The sequence below is a fragment of the Nestor notabilis genome, unplaced genomic scaffold (assembly GCF_000696875.1).
Source record: "Nestor notabilis isolate BGI_N333 unplaced genomic scaffold, ASM69687v1 scaffold15033, whole genome shotgun sequence".
NCBI lineage: Eukaryota > Metazoa > Chordata > Aves > Psittaciformes > Psittacidae > Nestor > Nestor notabilis.
Genome location: NW_009922615.1, coordinates 1 through 12,674, shown reverse-complemented (window position 1 = coordinate 12,674; position 12,674 = coordinate 1). Strand labels below are relative to the sequence as shown.

General features: G+C 36.3%; 1 protein-coding gene across 1 annotated transcript in view; it reads left to right on the top strand.

Moving 5' to 3' along the window:
- The window catches only part of EPB41L2 (erythrocyte membrane protein band 4.1-like 2), a 45,776-nt gene extending 35,827 nt beyond the window's left edge, over positions 1 to 9,949 (top strand). The window contains exons 11-14 of the mRNA XM_010011722.1: positions 895 to 1,070; positions 5,483 to 5,545; positions 8,283 to 8,429; positions 9,794 to 9,949. Of these exons, the coding sequence (XP_010010024.1) occupies positions 895 to 1,070; positions 5,483 to 5,545; positions 8,283 to 8,429; positions 9,794 to 9,949 (542 nt within the window). The remainder of the gene's footprint in view (positions 1 to 894; positions 1,071 to 5,482; positions 5,546 to 8,282; positions 8,430 to 9,793) is intronic.
- Positions 9,950 to 12,674: the final 2,725 nt, after the last annotated feature.

The following is a 12,674-nucleotide window of genomic DNA, read 5'->3' as shown; positions in this document are numbered from 1 at the left end:
TTTCTTCAGTGTAATGATTACATTATGTGTTGTTGTTCTGATCTGACCGACATTCAAAGTGTTGACGTTACAGATGGCCAGAATGTCAGCTGCCAAATACATGAATTTCAGTTTCTGATGGGTGATCTGACAAAGCCACTTTGGTTACTTGTCAGTTTTAGGTAACCTAAACAGTAAGCTTAGTCATTGCCTAAATTGTATGGCACTTCTGTGAATATATGCAGAATTCTGTATCGGACATGTAGCATCTGTGTTCACTACTCATATGTATACTACGGTATATCAAATCAAATAAGAGAGAAAAATAATTTAAGGCCCTTCACTCTCTTGTGCTTTGACTCTATTCAAGTATACATATGCAGTATTTCCTCATTTTTCGCAAGCATGTCAGGAAAAGTCTTACATTCACTGAGCTGTTGTTTCTGCAGTTTTGCTAAGGTTCCAGAATAAAAATACTGTGACAGCTTTATGCATAGCTGTTTGCTATTTCTGTATTGCATTAAACCAGTCCTCTCAAAATAGTGAACTTCCATAAAACACTGTTGCCTATTTCTCTCTTTTGCTATGGTGATTTACACCGTCACAAGAACAGTACTTTCAATTTGTCTTCCAAGACTAATCAAGAAGTTGATAATCAAGTACCTACCTGATACTGTGAGGTTTTTCTCCCTTGCATGGTTAAGTGCACATTATATTACAAGGATGTGTTGCTGTCCGTGATGAGAATCACAGACTTCCTGCAAAGGCAAGAATCTGGAAAATAGTGTATTACTCAGTAAGTAGCTTGCATTGCTCATTGCTAACATCACTATAAAATGATTATTGTTAAGAAGTCTTAAAACCAAAATGTTCCAACTTACCTAAATTAACCAAAATGATTTTGCTCTCTAATAGCTCCCATGGGTATCTCAGACCTAAGTCTAAGAGACTTCCATGCTACTGGAGTGCAGGTTGCTGGAGATAAAGGAATCGACAGTGAAGCTGCTGGTCAGGCCAAGTTAAATGAAGGTGTTGGAGAAGATGGAAGCCCAGTCAAAACTCCGCAATTAGAACTGACTCAGGATGGAAAGGTATGGCTGACTTTCACACCAAAGTTATTTGTTCATGTGGTGTGTGTCCATGTGTGGCCTGTCACTTTGGGTGTTGTACAGAACACCATGTCAAAATATTAACGGAAAATTGTCAAGTGCTTTCCATAGATTTAACTTAATGTAAATGTATGTAAGCAAAAGAGATTACAAACTTCTGAATGGCATTGAGCTAGCGTTTCTTTTGTTGCTAGAAATTTAATTTGAGTTCTCAGTGGGCTTGCATGAGTTCTTGAAAAAAATGTTTCAAAGGTTAGATAATGTTTTATTAATTTCCTTAGTTCATTTAGACTTAAAAGTTAGTATAGCTATAGCTGTGTACGTTCTAAGAAGTTGGGTATATTATGACTGTATTTAATTACTGTAGGTAACAGTATTGTTTTAGTAGTCATTGCAGAATTATTTCATCCTTTAAAAACTTGTATGTTGACTGAGGAGTAGATTTCTATGAAAAGTTGAGTACTTTGGTCTGTGCCTGTTACAACCAACCATTTACTTGTCTTGTTTGTTTGAGCTACTGGGGGAATAGGTCAAAAAATTAAATTTAGATCTTGTATGATTTGATGTAAAAATTTCCTTCCAGAGTGTCAGCTAAAATCTGCTGCTCGTCTCTCTTGGAGAGCCTTTCTTTTTCAGGCGGTTCTCCAGAACTTTGTCACATTTAGAGTAATTTTGTTTTCACACATTTTTGTGAGCTACTGATTTGATTCCAAGGGGGAATGCTGAGTTTCTCTGTGCAGTTCACATGTTCCCGCTGCATTCAAGTGTAGGAAGGGAACAAATACCAACAGTTGCTTTTTTTTTTTTTTTGGGGGGGTGTGTGTGTTTTTTGTTGGTGTTTTTGGGTTATGTTTTATTTTTGTGTGTGTGGTCTTTTTTGCTTGTAAGTTGAAGTAATTTTGAATTAGCACAGTTTCCTTATTGGAGAAAATAGTAAAATAATTTGCTGTGTTTTGACTGTGGGCTTGGTAAAATGATGGTACTCCCTTGTTTTCAAAGTGGTAGTATCTTTCAATATTTTAACCAAAAGAAGAAAAAAAGCAGTATTTTGGGAAGTTGTTTCAGGAAGCTGTTCAGTAAGGTTTTGTTACACAGCCAATTGTGTGAACAGCTTTCTTTTCCCCTTAGTGCAGATACTTCTTTAACTTTCTGGCTCTCTTTAAGTCTTAGAGGAAATGGCTATACACCCAAGAATCAAAGTGCTAGCTTGTCTTTTGTGTACTGCACTGTCCCTTGACCTTTCTGCCTTTGAATGTCTGTCCGCTTCCATCTGTTTTAAGTGACTGTTACAGTTGAAAAGTACACAATTCTCTATAGCCTGAGAACAAAACATTCATAATGGGTTCCTTTTATAATCCACGGAAGTAAATAAGTTGGCCGCTTGTAAAATGCAAGGGAATTTCTATTTTTATTTGGCATTTCTGTCGCGTTAGTAGAGCTATCCCTGCTTCTAAGTAAAAATTTTCACTAACTAATAATTTCTTTTTTTTCCCCTTTTCTTGTGCCTTCAAACTCATATTTTGTTGTGCTTTCATTTTCCACTGTGCACAGAATTTTTTTCTTCAGCTCACTCATGTACACCCATCATCACTACCCATCCATTCTGTGTCATCCAGAAATTTGTCACCTGTCCCTGAGATGGACATGCTTTCAGATATTTCTGAGGAAGATCCCTGTGGGGAGCCCCTTCTGGCCATCCCAGACACCTCAGAGTGTAATTCCATGGAAGAAATAGCAGATCATAATGAAAACAAAATAGCTTCACTGAATAATACCTTTGAATCTATGGGACCTGTAGCTAGCCAAGGCTCCTCAGCTGTCGAGGGAAAAATCTATACAAAGGAGTACAAAAGCACTGACTTGTGTGTCTCATTCAGCTTTATCAGATGCTTTTCTTTTAGTTTCCATTCGCTGCTTGATGAGAATGGTTATATTACTTTTCCTAGCCTTCCTGATGTTTGCGTTTCTTTCCTCCCACCTGGGCTTCAGCACTATATTCCTATTACGTCTCCTTCTTTCATCCCCTCTTTTCTCCTCATCTTCCTGCTGCTTCTGTCTGCTTTCCAGTCAATTTATTTTTCTCTCACATTTTCCTTTCCTCTTGCTCTGTCCCTCTGCTACCTGGAGCCTAAGGCAACTTCCTTTAGTGGCTCTAATGACAATGACCTGAATGACAAAGCAGAGGAAGAGGAGGTGTGTAATTTTGTTGCTTAAATGTTGGTACTTGCACATAGCTTTTATGCTTATTCTCCCAGAAGCTTGCTCAGTTTTGCACACTTCCTAGTAGAGGGATATGTCTATGTAGATGTCTGTACATATATATATATATAAAAGAATACACACACACACGTGTATACCTGTATCTTTCTAACTTTTCCCATTTGTGAAAAATTGCCATTGTGGTATTTAGTAAATGGATGGCTAACTTGGGGGGCTTTTTTTTCCTGTCTGAAATCCTACAGCATGCATAATTCCACAGATACTGAGCTGCAGGTAGAGTTGCTTTGTAGTTCAAAATGTTTACAAGCACATAAATCTGAATACTGAAAGTGCTGTGTAATAATAGATACATTATTACTTGATGCTATTTGCAAGTTGTGCTGCTTTCACTATCAATTTGTGTTAAAATGCATGTCTTCTGCGTGCATTGACTGGAATGCACATCTTCAAATTCTAGTTAGATCCAAAAAGTGAAATTCCTAAGTGCTAAATTCAGAAAACTGAACACTTTAAACACTTTTGTTAATCCAGATTTCAGATGTTTGTGGTCTACAAGGGTGTGTGCAAATTTAAGTCTGTCCAAGGCACTTTTTTTGGTTTTAAGAGCTTTGATTAATTTCTAGCAGCAGATAAGGTGGAGACTGATTTCGTTCATGAGCTGGGATTGCAGATTTTGTCAGACTTTAATCACTGGAGTCTGAACATTCTTTGAAATACTCTGTTAAAATTGCTGTACAGAAGCCTCAGTCACACTAATACATTGCTCTGATCATCTGGAGGGGTTGAAAAAATGCCTCCTTTCCTTATGTCTACTGTGCATGGTACAGCAATACCACTAAAAGAAAGTGTTTTATTTTGATCTTCAAAGGAAATACGAATCCAAATACTACAGAATTGAAAAGGGGAAGGGCCTGTCCAATGTTACATTTAACAGAGTTTGCTCAACTGATTAAATCAATACAATATATATATTAAAACTAAACACGACATGCCATTAAAACCACCAATCTAAGTTTAAAATAATGGAAAACATTAATTTAAAGACTTCGCATCATTTGTAACATAAAGGTGCAGAAAATAGAACCCAGATAAGCAAGAAATAAATTAAAATGTGGTATGTCCCACATTATGCACAGCAGTATATGCAGTAAGTGAACCCGTCTTCAAATTTATGTACTTGAACAGTTTTGACCTCTAAATGCATCTTTTCCTAAGACTAGCAGTTGATATCAGTACCTGTGGAAAAACTGTGAAGCTGTTTGCATTTTAAACAATGCTGTTCCATAAGGTATTCAGAATACTTGTAGGTAAGATATAAAGATCAGCTGTCATTTCCAGTGAGTGCACTGCAGTTTGAGAAAGAATATATTCACCTAAAAAAGGGGGTAGGGTGCAAATAACTCATCCCAAGACTGCAACATCCTTAAAATAATTAAGATACTTTGTAAATATATTTTGTAAATACATCTAGATAGTTAGGTGCTTGACTTGAATCCTAGACTCTCTCACCAAACGAACTCATGCATTAAATTCCATTTTCCCATCAACTTGTTGCAGAGTTAAAGGCGCTTACTGTAGAAATTATGCATATCATTATCCGTTTTTCTGTACTCATTCTAAAATTTCCATATGGGAAAACACTGAAAAGTACAGCAGGAAAGGGACACAGTGTGAAACTTCCATTTTTCATGCCACTTATGCCAAATATTGCTTCAGCCATTCTCCAGAAATGTAGGTGAAGGAAGACCAAAGTCGCTTAATAATTTCAACAGCTGGGGCCGAAACAGTAAAGGTCTGTAAATACAGCACGCTTTGCAGCATTTACAAAGAGATGAAGCCTCCGTGTTAGTCTGGAAGCATATGTTAACAGTTCCTTTTCCTGATAATTCACCACATGCTTGCATAAGTGGGATATGAAGAGGAGGAAGCACAGCAGAAGGTGCATGGTTGTGTTTTTTACAGTTAAATCTGGCTGTACCTGCCTGCCTTGATAGCACCCCGAGCTTTCTGTGGATTTAGTCTGAATAGTGCCTTTTCACCTCAACATTTTTTTTTCCTTTATTTAACTGTCTGATTCTAAATGTCTTTTTTTTTTTTTTATTTTTTTGCTGGTGCATTCTATGTTCATTTTGATTTTTTTTATTTTTTTTTTTTTTTGTTGCTTAATTTCACAGAGCAATTCCTTGAGAGTAAACGGGGAAAATATTTATGTCAGACATAGCAATTTAATGTTGGAGGTTTGTATACAATATAAGCAACACTCTTCCTTCTCACGGGCTGCCAGGCTGCATGGGATGGGAGGTCACTTGCAGGCTGTACAGGCACAGTGCATGAAGTGCATGGGGGAAAAAACAGCTTGGAAATGTTGCATGTTACCATTCTAGTTTCTGAGTTTATATTCAAAGCAAACGGAACCACCAAAAACATCCAAACAAATAAAAAAACCCTTCAGCTTGAAAGTTCAGTGTACATTTTTAATATTTTTGCTAGATGTTTTCAAGGTGGCAATTGGGAATAATAGCCCTATTTAGATAAAGCAAACACTTGGGTCCAATTCATAATGCTAAATGGGATTTTTATACATTGCTTCTCAATGTGGGCATCTTCTGGTGAACAGGGTATCTAGTTTTTGCCAGTTTAATCAACCTTTATCACATGCATTATGTGAATAAAGAGAGTTAGTGAGGCACAAACAGTGGTAGAAGTATGGAAAAAAACCTAACTGTGGTCCTGATGTTCATTTATGGTAGGAGTTTTAAGAAATGTATGTGAGGATCAGATTTTTAAGGGGAATGTTAAGATACGCTTCTGAAATCTTTGCTTTATTTTTTTTCACTTTTCAAATGGAAGTAATTCCTTCTTCCTTAAAGGTTGGTTTTCATTGAAGATGAGCAACAAGAAAAGAGCTTTTAACAGTATGTTAATGCATAGTGTTTTGTCACTGAATTTCCATATAGTTTGTTAATCTAGTAACTGAAGAAATTGTAGAAAATCCTTTGTCTTTAAATGTTATTCATTTATTTCAATCATCCAGATGGGGCTATAAATAATTCCCTTTGTCACAAAAATTGGGTTTTTTAAAAAAATCATTGGGTTTGTTCAGTAATAAGGAGATGTATGGATCACAGTAACCTAACTAATATGTTTTCTGGCTTTTTGCAGCTTTTGATCACTACTGAAACTTTGCTTGTGTGTAACTTACTAAAGCACTGAGAGTTTGTGTTGTGTAACTGTGTTTTAACAAAGTCCAAGAAAAGTGCCTTATGTCAGGTTTTAAAATGATGATGTGATTGTTATGAGCTTCAGTTGTGTAATAGAATGCCTTTGTCATAAGATTTTACTTCACTCAGAAAATACATACTTTAGAGGAACATATTTAATGTCACATTTGTAAGTCCTAGATTAAAAGTGAAGCATTGATCCTGTCACAGTATGAACCTACTGAGTTGCCAGAAGGGGAGAAGTTCTTAGTATTCAAAGTGCATGTGAGAATATTTGTAGAATTAGGAAATAGATGTGCAGCTTCATACTGTTATTTGAATATGTAAGTGAAAAGAAATCGGGAACTAATGAGTTTGTACTGGGTTTGGATTTTTTGTGACTTAAGACAAAGTGTCTTTGCATTGTGAGCACTGACTATGAAAATCCTAACCAAAATGTGGAAGTAAAATTTCAAAATATTCAGTTACAAAGTATGTAAAATCTTTGTAAAAAAATCCAGCTGCTTTACGTAAATTATTATATCTGATTACATTCTTTCATTAAAGCTTAATTAATAATTATATCTACATTGATATTATTCGATTTTAATCTCCAGTCTTTTAGTTCCATACTAAAAATGGGTCTGAGGCTTAAATTTCAGCACAGAATACAAAAAAAAATATTCTTGTGATAGTGTGTGCATAACCATCATAGGCTTTTCTCAAGACCTGGCATGCTGGAAGGACGACAGATTATGAAAGCAGAGTGAAATCTGCTGCTCAGAGCTCAGCATTGTATTTAAAGGATAATGAATTTTCAAGAAAGCTAGGCGATAATTTTTTGCCGACCTACCAGAACAGTTACATTTCTGCATAGCTCCTGATCCTTATGTCTGCTCCTGTATCTGATACAAAGTGAAAGACGAGCTTGTAGTTATTTGATCCAAGGTGCTGCAGCTTGGCCTCAATGAGCCATCACAAAATATAATTCAATATTCATGCTATGGTGACCCCTTTGGCACTTGCCTATGTAGATGCAATTTAGAGAGAATGCTCCTTCGGTATTGGCATGCATAAAAACTATCCCTACTTGAGTGGTGTGTCTGCTGTCAGGTTCTTAAAGTGGTAGATACCAGGCTTTAAGTCTTTAAATCTCATCCTTCTAGTAAATTTAAGCCTACATAACAGATATAATGAGTAGTCCTTCTGAAGTTAAACAGGTATTAGCTGCTCACGTATTTGGCCCTGTAGCGTTGTCTTCACAGAAGTATTTTTCATGGAGCTTGTAATATCAAGAAAGATGCATTTTTATAATGCTTTTTGGGTTAGACTATTCTTTCTTACAGCTACCTTCAGTAATGTTGTGCAATATCCCTAAGTGTTTGCTTCTGGACTTAGAAATTTCAGGTGAAAGCCAGTAACTACTGGAAATTATGATTGATTCAGAGGGTTGGTAGTTTCACATTTCGGATAAAAATAGCCCTCAGTTAAATAACCATGCACAGCATTATTTTTTCTTTGCCCTAAAATACGGAAGAAACAGTGTGAGAGTGGCTGTTCATTACAAAAACAAACCCAAACAAATCATGGTTCCTTTATACCCTTAAACTTTTTTATTTCAAGGCACTCCAAAGAAGTGAAGCTCTTCAGACACAAGGCACTTTTCTTGGTTTGGTTTCTTTTTCCCCCCTTTTTTTTTGTTTTATTTTTCCCAGTTAAGTTTGCTTTTGTCGTTATGTTTTGTCCTACTTTGTTTTACGTTGCGGGTTGCTAGGACCTGGATAAGACCCAGGACGACTTACTGAAACACCAGGCTAGCATTAGTGAGCTCAAGCGCAATTTCATGGAATCCACACCTGAACCACGCCCAAATGAGTGGGAAAAGCGGCGTATCACACCTCTGTCCCTACAGACACAAGGGGTATGTCACTGCTGACATTGTCCACATGCCTTTCATGCAACCCCGTATGTAATACAGTAAATGCAGGTTGTCCTTTAGATTAACACTTTGTTTGACTAATGTGATATTTGTTTGTACTAAGTATACATTAATGTTTTAGCACTTACCATTGGACCTGACTTTAAACAATGTGTGGAATTTTATTCTTCAAGAGCAACTTAATTCGAATCACTAGAAAAAAAATGGAGGTGATGGCCATATTTTTTTGTGTTAAGGACAGCTGAAATTTCACTCTTATTTACGCAGATTGATGGAGAGAACATTTCAGTGACAGTAGAACTTTCCCCTCCATTTCCCACTCTTTAACTCTTCATAGACAGCTTATGCATAAACAAACACACAGCCTGTGTGTTGTTTCAGAAAGACCTTATACGATCAGTTAATGTATAGTGTTGACTTCTTTGGAATGTATTTAATGTACTTGTTAAAATTTTCTCACCTTACTCTCCAAAAGTCTGTAAAATGAATATATCTACTTTTTCTCTGTACCTCCTTCCTTCCTGAACCTTAAAACAGCAGTCTGGAAAACAATATTCTACAATTGTCACCCTCAATACCTGTGGCAAGAAAACTACCCAAATTTCTCTCGCCGTTGCAGAGTTATTTGTTGCTTCTTTCATAAAGTAAAAGAGCAAATCAGTCTTCAAAAGCAATCAGTTTATCTTCTGTTGTTACTGTTTTCTTTCACTACTGTTCCTACCCTTCCCTTCTAAATGTAATGTTGTCCTATCCCATTAAATTCTAAAGTATTCTCTTCAGTTCCTAGAGAGGTGAACTTTCACCCCACTTAAGCTTGCATGCTGTTACCAAATTATTTTTGTTCATAGGACATTATTTCAATAGGAGATTTAAGGAATCTGACCTGTGAATATGTGCCTACAGATAGCAGTCACTGACTGTATGGATCACTTCTTTAATGAGTATTTTGTTAATTTATGGTTACTGCCAAGAAAATACTCCTCAAATTTCTGAATAGTTCCCAAATATTTCTTTGTATAGTGGTATATGCATAGGTACAAACATTGGTCTAATTTTCAATTGTCTACGACACATTCGTTCATTTAATGGCTGTAAATATATTTTTGGTTAAAATAGACATGTATATAAAAGCATAACTTAATTTTTATTATGTGGTTGTGTGTATTTTCTGTGTTGATTTCTTTGTATTGAAGTTGAGGCCCCTCCAAGTTATTTTATCTCAGTATTTTTGTTTATCTAGTATGTTCTGTCAGTTTCAGATGGATTGGTTTTATGTTTATGTATAGTGCATGTCTGTCTCATTGATTGTTGATTTACACTGGTTTTATGAAATGAAAACCAAATAGAAAAAAGGAGACCACATTTTCCAAGTGAAAACGCTGCCTGGGAAGGACAAGCAATGGAGTGCAATGCCATGGATTGCTGGAGCAAAACCAGAGGAAACCAATAAGGTGGCTGCCCTGAAACCTACTGCCTTTTTTGCTGTATCTGCTCTGGGCTAGCTTGGGCACTTCTTTCTTTTTCTATTTTTTACCTCTGATGGAGATAACTTTTTTTTAAGCCAGTACTGAAAGCGAAGGTTGAGTTGTAAACCAGGATCTCTGTGTTTATGTGTACACACACATACATGAATGCCAGCAACGTTTTACTTAAACACCATAAAGTTCTGAATTGACACTGTTGAAAAGAAAACCAGTTTTTCACTGGAAAATTACTGTATTTGATGGGACTAGGATGACAGTAAAACATGTATTTCCATTCTATATGGAAATAATTGCAGTTATTTGACACTTCACACAAGAGCTTTTGCTTTACTTATATATGTAATCATTATTCAAATGAATAATGCTGTAGAAGCAGCTTCATTTCAAAGGCAATTTGGTTCTGCGTATCTCCACACTTCTGTACCTCACTTTTCATCCAGGAAAAGAGGGAGGTTTCCTCCCCCATAAGTTGGTCTAACATGGTGAAGGGCACTAGGTAATCAGTGGGGGACTACTAGCAGTGTGGTAGTGATGATGGGTGGCAATTGTAATGTTGCTTTTTTAAATCACTTTTAGACTCTTCTGTCACTTAGGAACTGGGACAAAAGTAGGTTAATGTGAAGCTGTTTCAGTAACATATACAGATATGAGGTTTGTGAAACAGTGTATTTCCAGCCTGAATTATTTGTGACGGATGTAGAGAAGTTTGTGTTCAAGTGCTTTGTTATCCCTGGTTTATAAACTCACTGGCATTAGTAGAGAAATACATTGCTCAGTCCTATTGCTGAACTCTGTTTCCTTGCCTACCTGTTAGGACAGCTGGACAGTAGACAAGAATAAAGCAGGGATACTACTGCTAATATTTTTTATTTTTTTTTTTTTCCCCTTCTGCTTCAGTGAAAATACTTGCAAATAAGTAATTTTCTGCATATGAGAAATGTTATTTTGGGTACATTTTGTTTGTGCCACTACACTTCTGTATCACTGTACTCCCACAAATGCACAGCATCTGTGACTTAATTGTAAGAGAACTTTTGACACATTGATATGTATGTCACAAATACGTGAAATGTTATGTTATGGGTGCCCACAATATTTTACTTTCTTGTAATTCATCCACTCCTCCACGCTGCTTGTAAACAGTATTTCATGTTAGTGTTTATGACTGTGTACCAGAAGGAATTTACCAGGAATTTAAACATCTTCACAGGCTGATACAGTATTGCAACTACAGTAATTTGATGAAAAGTGCCCATTCGATCTATACATTTTAATCATTTTTAGTATATGCCTCCTCAGGGAATGGGGGTTACATTATCAAACAAATAGCGTGATTGGGGTTTTCCTTTCAAAAGATTGGAAGACCTAAAAATTTGAATCTGGTAAAATGCAAAAAGATGGGTGGTATGTGCCTGTCTTTAATTATATATGTATTTATATGGGTGGGGGGAGAGAGAAATGCACACAGTCTGACCACATACCACTTTGATAATTCCCCCCAACCCTTTTTTTTTTTTTTTTTTTAAATTGATTTGAGTGCTTAGAAAACATGTGGTACTAGAGTATAGTAGAAGGAGTGTCAACACTTTTTGCCTTTTGATGTAATCTGTTAATAAATGAACATTGGGCACGTTAAACTAGGCAAACAAAGTGGGGGTGTGAGGAACACGTTGCCTTGATGGATCTTGAATGCTGCAGGAGGGCAGATTTTTAGTAAGTCGCATTCACATTAACTCTTCTTAGCCACCTTTGAAATATATTTTAACTTTATTTTAGTGAAAAAAGTATAGGGGTTCTTTTTTTTCCTTCTCTGTTCTTCTGCATGCCATATGTGTTGTAGGATATGCACAGTAGCATGTTGTAACTTATGTCAGTTCAGATTCTACATTGCTGCTCACATGCTGAGTCCACACGGACCACAGTTGTCTGCATGGCACCTTGGCTTTCCTCTGGCATGTGCTGCCATGATTCTCTGTAGTACCATTTTCTAAGACAAAAATCTGTCTATCTTCTTGAACACTATCCAGATGTATGTTATGTCCATGTGTAGCTGTTTTTTACATTACTGGCTTTTTATTTAAACTGGTTTCACTTCTAACTTAATAGAAGAGCTTGTGGAAGGAAAACTAGAATGAAGAATTTGAGCCTTTGAGAGGCTTGTACCCACATGAATTTTAAAAGTTTGCTTTGTCATACGGATTTGTAGTACTACAGAAAATAGACCAGATGATGAACATAATTTATGCTTTAGAGCAATATACCCTTTTACGTGTGTTTGAATAAAACAATTTCTCCCAATAGAATGGGGAAGGCTTTTTTAAAACAGATTCTTTAACAGAAACAAATTTGCTTACATGATATAAGCATTTGGAAAAAAAAAAAAAAAAGCCCATATATATAACATGTAAAGAAAACCTTGTTTCAGCGTTGTAGGTGTATATTATTCAAAGCAAATATATCAGAGTACCCTGAAGCTCTGAGCCAGTTGGGCATCAGGTGGTGTTAAAAATGGATTTTTAAAAAGGCAAAATCCCAGTAGTAAATATGGAATTACTGGCTAAATAAAATGTTCTGTTTGGAAAGGGCATTGAAGTGTTAATGTTTTTAATGTTTATGGTGTGAGTTGCGTGGTGGAGTATGAGTGTGTGCTGTGGTGATTGCTGTTCTTGTCCTTCTGTTTTTCTACTGCCCGGGATCTTGTGCCCTGCTGTGCTCCTTCAGCGTTCTCCCAGCCAAATCCTTT